This window comes from Phoenix dactylifera, chromosome 8 (genome assembly GCF_009389715.1).
Source record: "Phoenix dactylifera cultivar Barhee BC4 chromosome 8, palm_55x_up_171113_PBpolish2nd_filt_p, whole genome shotgun sequence".
NCBI lineage: Eukaryota > Viridiplantae > Streptophyta > Magnoliopsida > Arecales > Arecaceae > Phoenix > Phoenix dactylifera.
In genome coordinates this window covers 714,203-734,876 of record NC_052399.1, presented here as the reverse complement: position 1 = coordinate 734,876, position 20,674 = coordinate 714,203, and the positions used below count along the sequence as shown (strand labels likewise).

At 39.5% G+C, this 20,674-nt stretch overlaps 2 protein-coding genes across 3 annotated transcripts; one reads left to right on the top strand and one right to left on the bottom strand.

The window, feature by feature from the left end:
- Nucleotides 1-206: 206 nt before the first annotated feature.
- On the bottom strand, nucleotides 207-4,603 carry LOC103710996 (protein CURVATURE THYLAKOID 1A, chloroplastic-like). The gene is made up of 5 exons (XM_008796955.4): nucleotides 4,430-4,603; nucleotides 4,075-4,310; nucleotides 878-982; nucleotides 702-773; nucleotides 207-623 (listed from the first exon to the last, which is right to left on the bottom strand). Exons 1-5 carry the CDS (start codon nucleotides 4,560-4,562, stop codon nucleotides 552-554), a joined length of 618 nt encoding a protein of 205 aa, XP_008795177.1. The 5' UTR covers nucleotides 4,563-4,603; the 3' UTR covers nucleotides 207-551.
- A 4,061-nt stretch (nucleotides 4,604-8,664) lies between these two features.
- Nucleotides 8,665-20,439, top strand: LOC103710997 (SEC12-like protein 2). 2 transcript variants are annotated; one of them, XM_008796956.3, is made up of 10 exons: nucleotides 8,665-9,195; nucleotides 9,321-9,415; nucleotides 10,532-10,682; nucleotides 18,035-18,126; nucleotides 18,262-18,361; nucleotides 18,445-18,520; nucleotides 18,619-18,739; nucleotides 19,645-19,758; nucleotides 19,884-19,951; nucleotides 20,042-20,439. In XM_008796956.3, exons 1-10 carry the CDS (start codon nucleotides 8,869-8,871, stop codon nucleotides 20,119-20,121), a joined length of 1,224 nt encoding a protein of 407 aa, XP_008795178.1. In that variant the 5' UTR covers nucleotides 8,665-8,868; the 3' UTR covers nucleotides 20,122-20,439. The 2 variants fall into 2 exon arrangements, with proteins under 2 accessions (XP_008795178.1, XP_008795179.1); XM_008796957.3 differs by lacking the exons at nucleotides 19,645-19,758; nucleotides 19,884-19,951; nucleotides 20,042-20,439 and adding an exon at nucleotides 18,857-19,264.
- The last annotated feature ends 235 nt before the right edge of the window (nucleotides 20,440-20,674 follow it).

Below are 20,674 nucleotides of genomic sequence, written 5' to 3'. Positions count from 1 at the left end.
GGAAGGTTGCCTTTATCTGGTGCTTCAGAACACCATAATCTGTTATGCACAATTCCTGCAGTTTCATCCTGACTAATTAACAGATTTTGAGTACAAAATCATTTTGTTAGCATCAAGCATAGAGAGATGCCAGTTTGGATTTCATCACCTCCACCGCCAGACAACTACGTAATTTAACCAGATTGCAGATGTAACCATACCTCATAAAATTCCCAGATTTCTGATCTATTCACAATGCCAGTTGTGCATATATCAGGTAACCATTATAACAAAATTTCAAGCCATGGTTTTCATCATTAAACATCTTTACAGAGAATTAATGTAATCAAAACCATGACAATGATTGCTTAATTAAACATGTTTACAGAGCAATGACATCTAATGTGTCTAATGCTCCCAAATTGCATAAGAATTCTGAAAGACAATCGATTAAGAAAACTGAAAACAAAATATAGCTTTCTTCATGTTCAACTGATTTAACCAGACCATGCAGCTCAGCTTGGTGCAGCAAACAAACAGAATTAGAGCAAATTGAGTCAATGTCATGTAAATCATTCATTAGATGGCCCAAGGATTTGCTGCTTCAGATCTTCAACTATTTCAATCAACTCATCCCTATTCTCCTGTAAAAGCCAACAGCATAATTGTTAACCTAATTTCTCCAAGTAAGATATGGTAACTTGATTGTTGAGGTTAGCCACCTTAAAGATCAAATATCGATAGCTGAACCAGAGTGTGTAGGCAAGACCAACGACTTCCATCACCTTTGGAAACTGTTTTATGAATTTAAGATCATCAAAAGTGGTTAAAGCAAAAACTTATGTCTGCATATAAGGGAATTTGACGAGTTTCCGCATAGATATGCAAAAAAACATACCAGAGGAAGAGAATCAACTGCACCAACAATGGTCACTGATATCCACAGAGCAACCAGAGCACCAGTTCCATAAATGAGGATGGAATAGTTGTCTTCCAAGTCCAGCTACATGATAGTTATGTCAAAGAAAGAGGTAAATCAGAAAATCTCAATATTTGCTTAAATGAGCTACAAGCCAGAACAAAGAATTACTGTTGTAAAAGGATTTATCATAAATTACAGAAAAAGAGCAACCAGCAATATTCAGTGATTACTTTAAATTAACTGAATTCCATCATTGTTTTGTGAATTTTGTCATTTCTATGAGACTCATAGATTTACACGTGCCACTTTACTTGGCAAGCTTATCTGAAAAGACAAGCCTGAGTGAAAAATCAAACTTAATATCGATACTGGCCTCAACAGTGGTGACATATTTTTAACACACAAATTAAGTTTCATGGCCCAACTCTCTCTACATAGATATTTTTGCAGAAAAACTGATACAATAGATATAAGAGCAAAGCGAATGAACAGCTTCCGAAAATGAGGCCTTCTTAATTTTCCCTTTCCAATTAATGTTATGAAGGAAAAACATGGTAGGCTGAAATAAATGAATCACTCAGTCACTTGCAACCATTTAGTTGAGCTTTCAGCTAGAATGAATATTATGCCCAGTACCTAGAAGAAAGAACTATTCTTTGCACATCTGAAATTATCATGGCACGCAGCCTCTTGCTTCTGTGTTGTTTTCATTGGCATAGTGCTCCCAGTCCTGATTGTGACAAACTTACTTGTTATACATCTTGCATATCACATAAAAAGAAAATATGGGAATATATTTGCATTAGGATCTCAGACTAATGTAGCATTGCTGGTTCCTTTTTTATTTTCTTTTATTTCCTCTGAAATGAAACCCAGGAGAAACTAGAAGTTGATATACCAATCATCAGCCAACCATTCAAAAACATAATTTCGCATGTGTTAATAAAAAGGAAATGAAAGAATTGGAATGTTGTTTACTTGGGTTAATAAAAAATCTAGCTTTGGGGATCCACACCAGTATTCAAGTATTGCTGTTTTTTCCTTGATTGATAAGTATTAGTGACTTTTAAAGAAAATCAAGTGGAAATGAAAACAGTTCAAGGATTTACATCGCCTATTTGATCGGTAAACTGGGTCTCAGCCCACGACCTTATGTAACAAATTGATGTTTACCAACCAAGTTTTGGGCCTGAAACAGATCCAAATCTACAAACTTTACAATATGCAACACATATTGTTAATATGCTGTTTGCTTGCCAAACTTCTTTCATAATGTATGTCAGGTGAAGCTTAAGGCCTCCAAACCAGCAGTAGGGTTTTTAAAATGAGGTGAAATGAGCTTGCAAAATATCATGAAAATTAGAGGAAAAGCATTGGGAAGAATTAATCACAAGAATGAATCCTTCCTAAAGTTAGTCCATGGATGAAAGTGATTGAGTGAGAGCAAAGAAGAGTCCAAAATGATTAGATGAAGATAGCCCTGATCCAGTATTTGATCTCCAAAATAACGAAAATTCTAAGATTGTTATTTATCTTCTTGTGAAAAAAAGATGTTATTTTGTGATTTCGTCACAAGTTAACAAATGCTTTCTAGAAACATATAAACTACAGTTTATTGAATTTTGCACTTCCAGTAAATCTATATATCTTCTTGATTTTATAAGTAAATAACATTTTCCAAATAATTCCAATTATTAGTAAACCCTCTCCCCAAAAATGATGATGATGATGATGATGATAAATTCTGAATTCCTCAATCCAAGAATGTGCTCAATTCAACTTTTCAATCAAAAAGCAATTGGCTAAGACTTAAAATTCTGCAAAAGCCCTGACTGCCCAACATTTTGAAAATTCCATGTGTGTCGACCTGGACCATACTATTTCCTAGCACATCATGGTTATGTATAATATGTATATTTCAGGAGCTTATTAATACGGCCCTTTTCGCAATCTGCACGTGCATTCAATGTTCCTCCACCTCTAGCATTCTTAAATGCTACCATGCTGCCAGAAAGCCAAACCAGATTAGCATATATATGTTTATTCAATATTAGGTCCAAACATAGCTTGAATGTTTGCACATAAACAGGTTTTTCCGTCATGCTCTTGTAGCATTGTACTTGAAATTGTGATTCCACAAAACCTTTTTACAATTAAGCACGTCATTGATGTCTTGATGGAGGAAATCAGTATATCTGCCAAACACATGCCAATCCTCATTATTAGCTAGTTTATCACATGTCTTCCTATTATATCCATTAATTTTGCTTCATTTATTGTAACATCAAATTTCAATCCACAAGACCACCCACAAGAGCAAAACTGCCGTTTACCCATTATGCTGATCACCAAGCAATCCAATTTAATGTAATATCTAAGACCTGATATCTTTATTTCCTTCCATTAACATGTGGCAACAATACTTGAAATTCATAGAAATAGGATCCTCACCTTCATCACATTCTCCACCTCAAATTGCATAAAAACCATCTGACTGCTAAAAGATGGTTGCAACAAGTTAATTTATCAGAAAAGTTTTTCCTAACACCTCTCTTAAGTTCTTTTAACTATTTTCGACCTTTTACAAAAACCATAGCAAGTCCCTCTTCCTTCCGAGAAAATCCAAGAAACACTGGAAGCATCTAGAAAGCTTTTTCTTGATATGGAGGGCAAGACCACATCAAATAATAAAAAATGGTACATGTCACTGTCCGTACCACATTGTTTTAAGGAACATTCCACATCTAAGCCTTTACTTAAGAGTTTACATATGTGAAGATCTTCTCTAGGCCGACATGCACCAAGGTTGATCTTTAGCAGTGAAGATGCAAAAGAACTTCAACGAGATGTCTTTCCTAACTTTTCGTATGAATATGCCCCAATTGTTCTTCCCAAAATATAAACCAATGTCTTAAAGGATCCTAAAAGATGAGACGAAATCACTTCTCTTGTGCCACGTTGGGGAAATCCATCAGGTGATGAATTGATGCCAAAGAACCAACTTTTCAGTGGGTTTTTAGTTAATGCACCATGGAATGATTTGGCAAATATACACAACATGATTCGGACCCAGTAACCGAAAAAAAATTCATCAAACATCTCATGGATATAAAGACTAGAATTATATGCTCACGAGAAAGTGACTCCAATAAATGGAATTATATGCCCTATACCTTGAGATTGAGTTTCTTCAAGAGATAAATAGCCTCGCTTTCTCCACGATCCTCAGCCTCTTCTTCCACCGAAATGGCTTCATAGGAAGATTCTCCTACCGTCGGCGTCGCCCCATCGATGCCTTTCGCAGTGGCTTCATCTCCTGCTGCCTCGAACTGCTCCGATGACAATATCACTGATGCCTCCTCGGAAGTTGTAGCTCTTCTCCGCAGGCGGACATCAAAACAGCGCGATCCTGGGACAAAAATCGGAGAACAAATGAAGGCGTAAACTAGGATTTTGTTCGATGAACCAGATGCCGGATAAGATTGAGAAAAGGAGGCTTTCTTTGGTGGTGAAATCCATGATTAATACCTGGATCGGATCGAGGAGTGAGGGTTTTGGACGAGGAAATGGGGCGTCGAGGGAGGAGGAGAGAAGGGGTGGGAGCGATGCGGCGTCGAGAAGGGAAGGCGGGGAGAGGGAGTGGAGGGCAGTGGAGTTCCATTTCGGAGTTCGGCGCAGCGGAGGAGGCGGGCGGGCTTCTGGCTTTGTATCCAGGTTTGTGCGCTGTGGTCTGCGCGCGTGCGTATGCGTGTCCGATACTGTGCGGGACGGCCCAAGACCGACTAAAGATCAATAAGTTTCAGCAGAGGCCCGGCCCATGATCAATAATATTTGGCACTAGAGGTGGGGAGACAAATCTAATTATAATACAAACAATAGTACCTTTAGTTTTTATTTCTTTTAGTAGAATATGTTCATTGGCAATTGCTATTAAATCTATCCCAAATATCTCTTACCTCTCAAACCTAAAGAAGGAAAAAATCAATTTGTTGGCTACGAAGTGCTATTCAAAGCATAGGAAGAAGAACATTGTAGGAACTTTATGCAAAGAGCAAGCTGCTGGTTTTATATCTCAAAATTTTTTCATAAGCTTATAAACTTCTAAAAGTAGAATTTGCTTTCGTATACAAATAGTACTTATAGCAAGATAATGGAATGGTGATGCAAGTTGATAAAAGTCAAGTATTAGGACTTATTAAAAGTTATTAAGATAGATCATTAATATGAAATCATGTAAGATAACAATGTATAAATAAAATTTTCTTTTTTTTTGGTTCAATAGGGAGAGACATGTCTTAAAGAAAATAAAAAAAAATATACAAATCAGTCTCTAACCATATAATGCTCATAAACAGAATTAAAACCACTTAGATGTTTTACGTCTCCACCAAAGTACCATGTAGAAACATTTTATCAACTAACCAATTGACAAATTGTGATCCCATCTAGAGAAGAAAGAAGTTCTTTCAACTTATTTGACTCAAATCTCTTAAAAGAATATTAAAAAATAAAAATATTACTGAAAGTACTATTTAGGTTTGCTTTACTTTCATTAATGTTTATTAAAATTGAATTACAAGACTTCTATTTTCATACTTGTGTGATCTGCCTTTATACGGTTCATGTTTGATTTCTCTTCTAACTAAAAGATATTGTCGGTTTTCCAAAATAAATATGACTACCAAAAATAATCATGAAACTAAAATTCTACAAGAGGTAAATTTTGATATGTATATTAATTATTTTTAGCCATTTTACCATTTTTTTTTGGATGAAGATATATGACCAGTTTTTTCTTGAAAAGAAAATTTTTTGCTTTGATCAAACCATTTGGAGACCTAATTAATAGAAATTTGGCTTTAATCTCTAGGTGCATTAACCTCTTTAGTTGTAGGCATCATATCATAGAGTTTGAGAAGTAACTTTTTCCAAAAACAAAAACTCAACCTGACATCGGACGTGTAAAATTAGGACCTTCAAAAGTTTGGTGCAAGTATATGCATGTGTTGCCTTAAATTCTCAGTGCACTCTCTTGATCTGCTACAAATCCCTAAGAAGAGGCAAATGCTGAATGTTTAAAGATTTATGGTCATTTATCCAATTGTCAGCGAGTCTCCTTAAATCCACGCTTGGCTAGCTTTATAATTATAAACAACCATGCATAAGCCTTGCAAGTGCCTGCAAGCTCAGCTTCAATCACAGTGGAGATAAATAGACATATAGAAGCAGCATGAATCGATTTCCTTCATGATTTCTAGTCATTTAAATCCCTTAATGACCCATCAAAGTTGATCTTTAATACCCCAAGGGGAGGGGGTAACCTTGTAAACAAGGTTGGTGAGGAGTTAAGGGGTCACAAGGACAAGGCCATCCCAGTGAGCTGCTACCACAATGAAGATTTCCTCATCTCAGTCTTCAAGAATTCATTAGCAAGAAAACAAGCTTTGCGAAATATCACTGGAGGACAAATACATAATCCTTTGAAATAGCCTATCTTCTGATCATCCAAATCATCCAGCCAGTAAAGAAAGATAAGACTGCACCTCAGCTGGTATACCTTATGGATTAGTTCCATGAATGTATGTTATAGAGCTGATATCAATATTAAAACCAATCTCCTCATACTAGGTACAAGCTTCAGACTAGATGCTCTGAGCTAAGTGGCATTCTGTTAAAACATGCTCCAGGTCTTCAAGAGTTTCATTGCATAAGGTCATAATAGCTATGGATTAATATTCAGCAGACCTCTCTGCATCAAGCTCAGCTTACAAGGCAGTCGTTTCCAAATGACTCTCCAACAGAAAGATTTCAACTGATTTCGAGACCCAAGAGAATTTGGATACCACAGTTCCTGTGGGATTCTCCACAAGTAGTACTTTGAAGGCCTCTTTGAGATTGCCTTTACCTGCTTTATTCTTTCCTAAAGTAGACACTCCTTCCAGCCACCCCCAGCCAATGGAATTTTAATAATTTCAGACACCACAGTAGGAGGAAAGATGTTGGAAGTAATAATGTTCTATTTCTTGTCAGCAGTTATCATCCTACTTACTTTTCATTCTTTCCGTAAAATAATTAGTGCAGATAGTTGAGCTGGCTTGTTTAAACTAAAACTTTCAAACAAGTTGAGCTTAGCTCATAATGTTATAGGCTAATTAAGCCTGTGCTAGGGTAGGATAAACAACAAATAGGCTAAAATAAAACCAAGGCTAGGGCTTCATCAATGTGGATGGAGCTTGACACCGCTTCATTGCTAGCTCGATAACAAGAGAAACATGTATTTGTGATGTGTTGAGAACAAGTTACATAGAGTATGTTTATCTTGACGCTATCATGTCCATAAGGTATTTGAGGTGAGTCAAGCATTGCGTCATTGACTCAAGTTTAGATTGCGAACTACTTGCATAAACAAACTTGAGTTCAATTTATTCCTGCACTTATTTTTGCTGACCAGCTAGTGTTCAAGCTGAAGGTGAGCTTTGACACAACAATAAAATTGCTCTATTGTGATCTAAGGACCATAGGTTTGATGCAAGAAAATAGCGGCTGCACATATGGAAGGTCAAACTCTCTGGCCTTTTGGAATCTTGCAACGGTGGAAGCCTCATGCACTAGATCACCTTATTTTAGCTAGTGTTAAAAGCTCGACTTACCTTCTGGGCTCGTTTGGTTCGCGGAAAAAGAAGGGGGGAAAGTGTGGTCAACGGGAAAGTAATGAGATGCCTCTTGTTTGGTTGGAGTTTTCAAAGGAGAGAGAAGGGAAAGTTATATTCCCATGGGAATGTGATTCCCACATTTCATGGGAAAGTAACTTTCCCATGTTTCACATGGGAAAGTTACTTTCCCATGAGGCGGGAATCACTCCATTTTTACTTTTTCCCAAAAAGTCCTTTCAGCATTAAAGAAGCATTAAAGAGGCATTAAAAACCTAATTTTTATTAAGGGCATAATAGGAATTATATATAACTTTCCTAGGAAAGTGGATGGCCAACCAAACATAAGCACCTTGGAAATTTGTCACTTTCCCATAGTCAACCAAACGAACCAAAAGTACTTTCCTAGGCATCCTCTTCCTAGGAATTTGTTTCCCAGGAATCATATTCCTAGGAAGAAAAATGCTTCCCGCGAACCAAACGAGCCCTCTATGTAAGATGGAGCAAACCGAGCCATTCGAGCTCAACTAGTCCGTGAGATTTTTTTTTTTCTTTTCTCATTCTTACAGATAAAGCACGAACAACTTTATAACATAGGTAATATAAAAGGCTTCAATTTATGTTGCAACTCTATCGTTTGGTTCGCGAGAAAAAAAAGAAAGAAAGTGTGGTCAACGAAAAAATAAAGAGATGCCTCTTATTTGGTTGGAATTTTCAAAGAAGAGAAACGGAAAAATTGTATTTCTGTGGAAATATGATTTCCACGTTTCATGGAAAAAATTTTTTCCATAAAAAATATGAAAAAGTTACTTTTCCGTAATTTAAAAATCGAAACATTTTTTTTTTTCGAAAAGATCCTTCAAGAATCCTTATTTGATTCAAAACATTAAAGATCTAATTTTTATTAAGGATATAATAAAAATTACACACAACTTTTTCAGAAAAATGGATAGTCAACCAAACATGCCAAAAGTATTTTTTCAAACATCCTCCTTCTATAAATCTATTTTTCATGATGAAGAATGCTTCATGTGAACCAAACGAGAGTCTAGAGAATTTACGGTCATAAATATCAGTGAGTATTTCACATATATAAAGCTAAAAGAACTTTGAAAGCTGTAAAAAAATGGCAGCAAAATCAAACGAACCGGTTCCTTACCACAGGACTCTCCAAAAAGGTACCTTCCTTTCTACCGGCGTCTCCTCGCAATCCAACTGCGGCCGCCGCGCTCAAAACAACGCCAAACTCCTCATGGTTATTACAGAGCCGAAGCGTTAAAAAAGAACCAGCGGAGGTATTCGACCCGAAGGAGGGCGATGGCGAGGCAACGGCGAGAGATCCCACCTTGCTCTAAAACCTACGGCTTCCCCATCTACTGCGCCGCCTGGGTCCCCCTCGACCTGATCTCGGCTGCCGCGGAGGCGGCGGCGGAGGAGGAGGAAGAGAAGGGTGAGGAGGAGAAGGAAGACAAGGGCAAGCAGGTAGGAGGCGAAGGAAGCGAGGGAGAACCTTCTCCGTCTCAGAAAGGGGATCGGCTCCTGGTGGCGCTGGGAGGAGGCGGAGGCGAAGGCCGGAGCGGGGTTCCCAACGCCCTCGTCGTCTCCGAGTTCGATCTCGCTTCCCGATCCCTTTCCGATCAGCCGGTAAAGCCCGCTCTCTTTTAACACGAAACGCTCGATAGATTGCATCTATTCGGAAATTTGTATCGGAATTGGGAGTCTGCAGTATTTTTTAAAGCTCAAGTCTAGATTGTTTTTAACTGATCCAGGTGTTTAGGATGGGAACGGATGCTGAAGTGCCTTATAGGATGGCTGTGCACCCAGGGAGAGACGGGATTCTTTGCTCATTTCCAAAGGGTTGCAGGTCTTTTCTTAAGTCATCGGATACCAATATTTTTTCCTATTGATTTTATGGTATAAAGATGCGAGCTTTATAAATTAATGATCGATATCAGAGGTGATTTTTCGAATCAGCAATGCTGACGCTTTCGACTATTGGTTCCATACTAGAAAAGTACAGTATTGGCAATAGTTCTACGGGGACACAATCTTCTGCTCTTGCATCAATCTTTTTAAAGAGGAAGCAATTTCTGTATAAATATCTTACACTCTTTTCTGTATTTAAAGATTTTGCACGTAAGTTTTACAATGTAAGACTGTAAAATAACTTCTTTGTTCAGGTTACTAACTTTGACAGTTATGAATTATGTCCTACAGTTAGCTTTTAGATAGGTTATTATTATTTTTTTGGTTTTCTTGAACAGTTATTATGTTCATGGAGCATCTTTCATTTCCCTTACCGTGTAAGTCTGGACACGTCTTCTAAAGAAGAGATGATTAAATTGTGGACCGGAGCTCACTACTTTGGCCACTGCTTGGACTTGTGGTGTAGGACCGCTCTTGAACCGCTAGTAGCCGGGGTGGTGCCGGGTGTGACGTACTCACACGTGGGACTCGAGCCAGAGCTCAGAGGAGTAGCTGAGCCGGGCCTACGGGTGGGGAGGGTATGAGTAAAACCGGTCGGGGTGCCCAACACACGGCCATTTCTGCCCGCATCGAACATTCTCCTGGCGGGGCGGGGGCCCAGTGGGGCTGCTACGCGGGGGTGGGCTTGTCCCTTCCTCCCCCCTACCCCTTTTTCTTTAGCAAAAAAAAAAAAAAAAAAAAAGAGATGATTGGGTAAAAAAATGTGTTCCTTTCACTTAGCATGAATTTTTCGCCCACATTCATCATTAATGTTTTTCAGCTATAAATTATTTGTTTAAATCTGAATTTTAATTCAGAACAATTTTCCCCATTTCCAATTATCTTTTGATCCAAAATGTTTGTTTTTTAATCTTGTACATCTATGGCACTAATATGTTCTTCTTTCAGATGGACTGTATGATGTGGAGTCCTAACTCTGAAGAATCTTTCTTTTACCTATATCTTTCTTTTCCATTCTGGTGCATCTAATCTTTATCTTGTCATATTTGTATAGGTGGTTTGAATGGGATTTTCCAGAGAGCAGGGAATCCCATAAATTGGCTCTTAAATCCTCTGAAAAGAAAATGGCACCGCTGGAAGACGGTGGACTGCAGTTAGCATTAACTTTTAATGCAGAAGGTTCGACGCTTGCAACTGGTGGGGAGGTAGATGTTTTTCCTCACACTTATTTTCTTTAGTTTATGTCTTCAAAAAATTAGTTTCAGTCATTCTAGTAAGAACATAAGGTAGTGATTTGAGAAACCGAGTGATGCTCAATATTTATCATTTGGATGTTTTTTATAGTAGAGATACATTCTGAATGTTTAGTTGTTCAGATTTAAAAATTTAATTTTGTAATATATGCTTCCATATCCTGTCTAACCATTGCATGCTTCCCATAGTTTGCAACCTCTGATTGTGCAAACATCTTATCAGGCAAAGAAATAATTCGAGTTAGAGTTCAACTTCATAATTTGATCCTATGATCATTTGTTATTATATTTTTTCAATTCCTAAAATCAGTGGAAATGTTAATAAGAAAATTTCTTTTATGAGCTTGAGATCTGCTGTGAAGAAACACAAAGGACACTTTCACCAATGAAGCATGAGTATGGGATGTCATGAAGAAATTGATCAATTAAATAGAGGAAATTTGGAAAACATATGGCATCCAAGTGAGAACATGATGGTCATAAAGCAAGACTCAATTTCTGTATGGTTAGCATGCTTATAATAGAACTAAATGATGGCAGTATGTTATCTAGTTGTTCCAATGCGTGGATACATGTAGCAGTTGTAATTCTGTGTTCGTAATGAGATACCAAACTCTAAACAGTTTTAGAAGTTACAAATTCGGTAGACTGCTTTAATACTCAAGCTTCATACTAGTGCTTGTTTGCTTTCTGTTGAAGATAAAATAATCTAATGTAGATATTATAGCTAACTGTTGTCTGGCGGTCAATCACATCTCTGACCCAATCGACATGAAGTAGGCTTGAAAGGAAGAGATATGCAGAGATTAGAGAGAGACAGAACGCTACTGATTAGACCATAAAGATAACATAGTGCATGGAACATCACAGCATACTAAGCATCTCGTGAGGTGGCAACAAGTTGACTAACAATGTGCATGACATAATGTTGGGCTTAGAGTTGTTACGTCAACCGTGGTCCACAGAACTACTTGCAATGGACTTTTGCTGTTGGGATCAGGAATATGATACAAAATCTATGCAGGGAGCAACATGTATAGTGTTGCTTACAGCTTTAGTATGAAAGTGACATGGGAAAGGATAACAATGGAGGGAACAGGAGTGCAACTCAGCTATGGGATCAACAGAATACTACAGCAGTTCTTGCTTTGAGATATGTGGCAGGATATCAAAATAGACTCAGATATCCTAAGCCTTACCCAGGCAATGCTTCAAATGAAGTCCAGTAGGAGGAGAAAGGTTTTGAAAATTGAGGTAAGGACCCACACTGTTAGGCCCATATTGTTCACTATCTGGTATCGTAGATACCATAGATACCGGCCAGCACAGCTTTAAGAAGAAAGAAAAAGTTGTAAAGCACCTTTAAGCACGGTATCAAGGTGCATAGGGTCAATCGATGGCCGGTTCACCCACGGAATAGTCCCAAGGAGTTGCTGGGTACCAGAGTCTGGCTAGTATGTTACTTAAAGGTCACTATGCCTGGTGTTTGATATCCTTGAATTGGAGCAACCAAGCATCTGTTCAAATGAATTTATGATGACTCATCAATGTTGTAATTCTATTGAGAAAGTGAATTCTCTTGAGAATTGGCTATCTCCAGACCTAGAAAGCAGCAAAACTTGTTGATGTTCTTCAAATATTGACACTCGAAGGTTTCCTTGATTCGCTAGATATCATTGAGACCATATCTAATAGTCCTTGTATTATCTGTGAAAATAATGATATATGACTTTAAGAATATATATACAAATATGACAGTATCAAGAGCTCTTTGCATATATCAGCTGCCGAAATTTCATGATTGGACTTGTAAGATGCTTCTCAATCTTGGATTTAGACAATATAAATTGACATAATGGAAGAAGCCATTACTATCTTTCCTTCTAAAACACAGCAAGTCAAAAAAATTGCTGCATGTGTATCCCTAGTCATCTTTTTGGGGGCATGATGACGGACCACTGCAAGGAGAAGAAAGAAAGAGGAAGGAGAAGGAAAGGAGAAGAAAAGGAGAAGGAAGAAGAGGTTATAGAGATGCACGAAGAAAAGGTTATAGAGACACAGGAAGAAGAGAAGAGGGGAAGAAGAAGAAGAAGAAAGGAGGCTAGGGTTTATTCAATCATTCAACTCTCCTAATTCATGAGCGGGGTGGCCCTTATATAGGTCTTACATCATGAATTGACCAAATTAAACAACTAACCAAACTTGAACCCTTCAATTAATTGACTAAGTCAATTAATTGATTACATACCAAATTAAACCTTACTAACATTAGACCATGAAACCAATTAATCACACCCAAAATTGGACCTTTATAATTAGGTCTTACATTGATCAATTGATTCAATCACTTGACTCAACAGCTAACTAATGGACAAAACAACTAATTGACTCCATCATCTGAATGAGGGGTTCTGATGTCTCCATCAACTCCTTCTAAGGAAAAAAAACTCGACCCCGTCGAGTGCAAGTTTGGCCGGAAAAATTTCTACAAGCACATGAGCTTGGAGAGGAAAGAGAACGCTGTGGAAAAGGGGCCTAATGAGCCGGAGTGGAGGCAGGCCTTGAGATGGATGGGGGGCTGGGACTGTGGGTCGGCTGGATGGAGTGGGCTTATGTATTGGGCTATGAAGAAGCGGGTGAGCCTGTTGATTGGTCCGTGAGGGACTGTGAGCCTGGTGTGTGTGGGGGGGGGATGGGGTTGAAGGCGGGCCTGAGAAACAAGTCAGGCCCGTGGGAATGGGTGGGGGAAGGGATTGTGTTGGGTGAGTGTGAACGCAGGGCAGGGGTTGGGTGAGTGTGAACACGGGGCAAGGGTTGGGTGAGTGTGAACACGTGGTGGGGGGTGAAGTGGGTTTGGGGACAAGGGAGCTCGGTTGAGTGGTGCTTTATTGTGAAAGGGGTTTGGTGGGGGCGGCCGGCGGTGAGGAAGAGCGGCGGTGGCGTAGGCGGTTGAGGGTGGATGGGCGAGGGAAGAAGCGCTCGGCGAGAGTGGCGGTTGGAGGAGGTGCAGCCGGCGGTGTGGAAGAGTGGTGGTGGAGTGGGGTCGGCTCAGGTGGGATCAATGCCGACACGGGCGGAGCATGGGCGGTGGCGATCTCTGGGCAATGGCTCAGCCGGTGAAGCTCCGGTGGCGACACGGCAAGGCGGAGGCCGCAGGCGGTGCGGTGGTGAAGGGCGAGGCAGCGGCTGCGGCCTGGTGCGGCGGCAACGGGCAGCAGCATCGACTCGGGCACCGGCGGCTTGGGCGGTTGACGAAGGAGCCCCTTGAAGGAGGCGGCGCTACAGAGGAGGAGGAGCTCGTGGAGGACGCGCTCGGGGAAGGAGGCGGTGCTCGGCGGAGAAGACGGGAAGATGAACAAGTATGTATTTTTTTTGCTTTTTTTTTTTCACTGGCACGTGCGGTCACATGCGATTTTTTTTCTCTTTTTTTTCAACTCAAATCCGGGTTGGATTCGGGTTAACAAGTTTGAAGGTTAACGGGTTCGGCACTTACCCGTTGACCTGCTCTACTTCAACCTCTCGACGGGTTCGAGAGGATGCTTCGAGCACTGCGGCGGCGGTTGCAGTCCGTGATCCGTGATCCGTGGACTGGGGCGACGGGGCGGCGTGGCGAGGGGCGGCCAGTCCCGGTAGCTGGCTGCTTTTGTCCGGGCGGTGCGGTGGTCAGCCGCGAGATGTGGCAGGGCTTCCATGGACCGCAACGAACTCCGGCAGCGGACCCAAGGAAGACGGTGCTCTATGGCGGAGGCAACAGTGGGCACGGGCGCAACGACGGTTGGAGGGAGTACCGGTGAGGGGTGTTCCCCCTTTTTTTTTCGTGTGAGACCCGAGAGAGAGGAGATAGGAGAGGGAGACGGAGGCGGCAGTGAATCAAAGGGTGGCGGCGGCAATGTGAGGCTGAGGCGGCGGTGGGTGTGGGCGCGGTGACGAGGGGTGGAAGTGGTGGCCGCGGGCTTAGCGGCCGGTGGGAGTGGCTCTGATGAATAGATGGCGACAATGGCTCTAACGAGGAACTGATGAAGGGGAGCATGGGAGAGATGGCGACGGTGGCTCTAATGAGGAACTGATGAAGGGGAGCGTGGGAGAGAAAGGCTTAGGGCTGGCGGGGTGCTGGCACAGACGGGAGGGAACGAACTAGGGTCTTCTCCTTTGGAAACAGATGAAGGGTTTTTTCCCTTTTTCCTGGTGAAAATAAAGAGGGAGGGAGAGAAAAGAACTGGATCGTGGCTTTCGCAGCAGGGGCAAAGCCGAGGCTCTGATACCAAGCTGATGACGGACCACTGCAGGGAGAAGAGAGAAAGAGGAAGGAGAAGGAAAGGAGAAGAAAGAAGAGGTTATAGAGATGCAGGAAGAAGAGAAGAGGGGAGGAAGAAGAAGAAGAAAAGAGGCTAGGGTTTATTCAATCATTCAACTCTCCTAATTCATGAGCGTGGTGGCCCTTATATAGGTCTTACATCATGAATTGAGCAAGTCAAACAACTAACCAAACTTGGACCCTTCAATTAATTGACTAAGTCAATTAATTGATTACATACCAAATTAAACCTTACTAAGATTAGACCATTAAACCAATTGATCACACCCAAAATTGGACCTTTATAATTAGGTCTTACATTGATCAATTTATTCAATCACTTGACTCAACAGCTAACCAAACTGACTCAACCAAAGTAAAAACTAACCAAACTGACTCGACCAATAACAAAAGCAACTAATTGACTCCATCATCTGAATGAGGGGCTCTGATGCCCCCATCAGAGCAAATATTTGACATTGAACAACAGAACTTGTAGTGCATGCTATGTTCACATAACTTTTCCTAATCTCATCATTAGGTTCCTTTAAATATTAGGCACGCACACACACTATGTTTTCTCTCCAAGTAAAGAAATTTTAGCCCTTAGCACTAATATGCTCAAAACCTTGTCCTATTGACTATCTCTGTCTTTGCCTTGAGTAATTAGTTTTATTAGCTGTTTAGAAAGAACTTCATTAGAATATATGGGCTCAATTATTCATCTTGTATGTCACTTCAGGTGATATGATGGTTAATCAATAATGCTTTATGGATGCTGGATTTTGGCCAATTCAGATGTTAAACCACAAGTCAATAATCATCTTCATTTAGATTTACAAGCTCTAGGAACTTGTAAAATTGCTCTACGCAATCAACCTCAAAGCGAGTTTCCTTTTTTCCCCATTTAGATAGTCAAAAGGAACTTTTTGTATGGTTTATGAGAAGTGAGAATAACCTGATGCTAAAACTTAATGGAATTTCTTTTCTTTTATTTTTCCCTATGTCTTAATTTTTTGACCAGTCTCCTTCCATGGCTGTGGATTAGTTTTGTAATCGAAAATTACAGCATTTGCTTACGTAGGGGATCACACCCGCCATCGTACCCCCCCCCCCCCCCCCCCCCCACCCCCACAAAACCCACCCAAAGAAAAAAAAAACCTTAAGAATAGATGTTTAACGTTGCTCTGAGGGCACAGTTTCTAGTAGGATTAAACTTAGAACATTACTTGAATGCTTCTATTCATATTTTTAAGAGTTCTCGCTCAATGTTCTATGCACATTGATCATCCGTAACAATTTTCAGAAGTCCAGTATTGCTGGATAAGTTGATTTCCATGGTTACATCTCTGAGACTAGCCGATAAACTTCTCTGCAAGAAGAAAATGGAAACCCTTGTGGATGTCTACTCAGCATTTGTCAAATACTTGATTGGACTGATGATTTTTTTTTTTCACTCCATTGTATATGTTGCCGTTGACTGCAGATAATCTGGGAGTATGTCAACACAGAGAGATATCCAATCTATCTTCAGGCTCACAAGCTCTGACACTACCTTGATGCATGCTAGGTGCGAAAATGGGGTTTTCCTTAATAGAATTATTCTGGCAGCGATTCAGTAGGATTTGGAACAAATCACAACCTAGGGAAAGATCCTGCTTTCATAAGGCCTGCAACATTTAGAAGTGGAGAACCACAAGAAAATGCCTTTACTTTCATTTCATTTCACAATATATCAAGGGAATGCCTTTAGAATTTATAAGAGATGTTTGCGTATTAAACTCATGGGACACTGAAGATGCATTGGAATGTGCACTCCATTGAATTCCAAAAGCCATACTGAAATGAGAAGTCAGGTATTTATGTAAAGAAGTGGTCATTTTTCAGGAAGTATAATGAAGTTGTAAATGTGCTTGGGTAAATTTTTTTCCATCATAATAAAATGGAATAACTAAAAGATCTATAAATGGATGAGCTTATGAGATAAATTGGTGGGTTATTTGTGTCTTACATGCATGAGTTGAACTAAGTTGCTGGTTAGGTGTCCTTGCCTGCCAAGTGGTTGTTCATGCTTTAAGGCTGTTCATTCTTCTGCCCTCAATTCCTTGGGTACTAGCATGTCATAAAAGGTTTATATCATGCTGAGAGGCGTCCATAAACATTCTTCAGTTTTGATGGAATATACCTTGATGCATGTAACCATACATAGACAGGATAAGGCAAGTTGATGAAGCTAAGTATGAGTTGATGGCCAGTCTCCTGAGGATATCTGGGATGGAAAATTCAATGGGTCATAGCTCATCATATGGACAATGCTTTCATTGATTACCTTGCCAGAGTAGGTTGGTTGAGGATATTTATCAAGTATCTATGTCTTTGGTGTTATCTTTTGGCTTTTCTTTAAGTTTGAATTGTTATTGTTTACTAATATTAGGAGGAATATTTTGTTATTTGGATTTTTGCTGCTGCAAGAACATAGTTCTGCTAGATTGCCCCCAAATTAGCTAATTTTGCATATGTCTTCCTTTCATTAGCTACACATGGGCTTATATTACATTTCTAATTTATCAGTTGGCATATTCCTATGAGAATACTGCCATATTAACAAATGTGGAAGGTTTATCACAGCTTTCATTTAGTTACATTTCTGTCTGATACCTTACATTCTTTTGTCAATTGTCTCAAGATTTCTTGGAATCTCTCCTGTTAGCTTCCTCTTGGATACTGCTGTTATTTTATTGCTCCTAAGTCCTACCTTTCTTTTTCGCACCAATTGTACAGCTTTCTATTTCTACTAGGTTATTTGCTCTAGAAGTGATGATGATAATGTAATTTAGATCATTTTAGGTAAATATTTATGCCTTCTAAATTATTATTACTTAGTGTTTTCTATTCTGTTAGATATATGTCTACTGGGTATGCGTGATCTGAAATCTTCAGATATCCTTGTTCTACTCTTCTTAATTCATGATGATATATGTCTTCAGCATTATTGCTTTCTTGCATGTAGGATGGGCATTTGAGGGTCTTCAAGTGGCCAAGTATGGAAAGTATTCTTGATCAAACTGGTGCTCATACGATTGTGAAGGATTTGCATTTCAGGTCAATAGAAGGATGTTTATATAAACAAGATTCTTCGTACTTAAATTGCATTTTTGTATTTGTGCACTTGCACTACAGAATTGGGTTTGTCTCATATGGAATCATTTATATCACCTGCTTGGTAATGCTTTGCAGCCTTGATGGAAAGTTTCTTGTGTCATTGGGAAGTAGTGGCCCTTGCAGGATTTGGGATCTGACATCATCAACAGCTATAGCCAGTCTGCCAAGGGAAGATGTAAGCAATCTTTTCAGCGACTTTCTCAAGTACCTGAACTAGTTTCATGATTATATGGACTTATAAACTATACATGTTTCCAGGGTGAAGTTTTTGGCTTCTGCAGGTTTTCTCAAAGCACTGATAATAATCAGATGCTATTTGTTACTGCAATGCATGGTGATGTTTCAGAGTCAAACGACAAATTTGCCTTGATTCTTCTTGTTTATTTGTTCCAATGTTTAACAGGATCGAGCAGTACTATCTTTAATTTGCAGGTGACCAAGGAAAGATAGTGTCTTGGAATACTCTTTCATGGAAGAGAATGGGGGCAAAGAAGGTAGTCCGTGACCCAATTTCTGCATTCAATGTAGCAACTGATGGTAAACTCCTTGCAGTGTAAGTAATTCATTTAAACCTCAGCACCATTAAACTAATATTCCATCTAGTCTATATGATTGTATGGCCCCTCTATTTTCTTGATTGTTCTGTTTGCTTTTTTCTACTGCTTTTTAGGATGGGTCTGCAATTGCTGATATGTGTTCATGGATTGGAAGCAAAGAAAGCATGTCCCATTTTACCTGGAGTCTAAAATTTGTAACACGTGGATAGATTTTTATTACAATCTTTTTGTGCAATTCATCATGTGACCTGTAAGCTTGTGCGTGTTTATTACAGTCATCATATGACTTGAGTCACTTGAGATACCAGGTGGGTTGCAGTCAGTTTCAAGTCATCCAGTCATTATATTGAATAGTTCTTCAACGCTACACTAGGTTAGGAGAGTTTCAATTCCATGCAAATTATAATGGTTTCTATACCTAGGTTGCAAACTACAAGAATGATGCAAAAATTGTCTCCTACCTTTGCAGAAGCTGGTTCCTTGATCAGGAACTAAGTAATGACCAGATGTTATTGTTCAAATAAGCTCTCTTTGGCAATTTTGATTATTCTGTAGATGTGCCAAGACCATATCATTGCTTTACAACATCCACACCTGAGAGCCCAACATTATGGCTGTCATTATTGTCATCCTTGGGACTCCAATACGCGTCTCATTGTGTAATAGAATAGGGTAAAGATGTCATTTAAGGGCTTTCATGTGTGACTGACCAAAGGTTTTATTGCAATCAAAGATGCAAAAATGCACATTACCACTTCGAAATTTTGTTGACTTTGTAACTTGAAGGAAAAAGTCCCTCTTTGGCAAGGACGGCAAACTGCTGATTGTTTATTCTTTTTTCTTTTCTTTTTTTTGGTCATTTTCCCGCTCAAATGATCTCATTTACCCTGTCATTTTGCAGTGGTACTGTAGAAGGAAACATCATAATCCTAAACTCAGATATGCAGGTGCATACTATAGTTAAAAAAGCGCACCTTGGCCTCGTTACAGCACTAGTATTCTCCCAAGATTCAAGGTTACTGTCCAGACTTATACTTCATAATTAAATTTGTTATTTCAAAACTAAGAGTTGCATAACTGGCCTCAGATCCATAATTAGCCAGCCGAAGATGTAAATTAAGATATTGTTCATGTGCACAGGGCCTTGATGTCTGCATCCTTCGATTCAACTGCACGAGTGACGCTTATTGAAAGCAGAAAGAGTAATGGTATATTATCATTTTATATTTTGGTTTCATTGCATGCTTTCCATTTCTTTTTATAGTTATATTTTGAATGTGTTATTGTCGTTTCAACAGGGTTGAGCATGTTGCTCATTGTCTTTGTTGTTATACTGGCAATTCTGGTATATTTGATGAAGTGGAAGGGGGTCCTTTGAGGAATTCTGACGTACGTGAAAGGGAGATTTTGAATTCGAATTATCCCTGGAGTAGGAGTGAGCTAGAAAGACCAGCCAAAAGAAAAACTTTATATGATGGCTTGGTTATTGTCAAAGAAAAATAAAAAAAGGGATTTTGGGGTTCGTTGCATTATGTAAACAGCCTGCTTGTTTCGTCATGATTCGGAATGTTTCTGCTCATCTTTTCGTTCTTTAACAATGGCCTCGCTTTACCTGTTCTATACCATCTGAAATTTTTATGAGAGACTAAAGCTGGTGTTCTCAATATTTTTGCAAAGAAATTATTAACAACGGGTATATTACTCTTTTATTTAAGGTTGCACGAGATTTTGGAGAACATGGCATCTCCTTTTATGGGTCGACAGAGGATGTGGTGCAACCGCATGTGTTATAGATTTCAGTCCAAATCTTCTAGCTAAGTACCTTTTACTTTATTATTGCGCGCTAAATTTAGTAGCAATAATGATGACTTTTCCTGGCCTATTTTATGGCACCTGTCATCGGGTAATTCAGATATATGTGCATGCAAAAT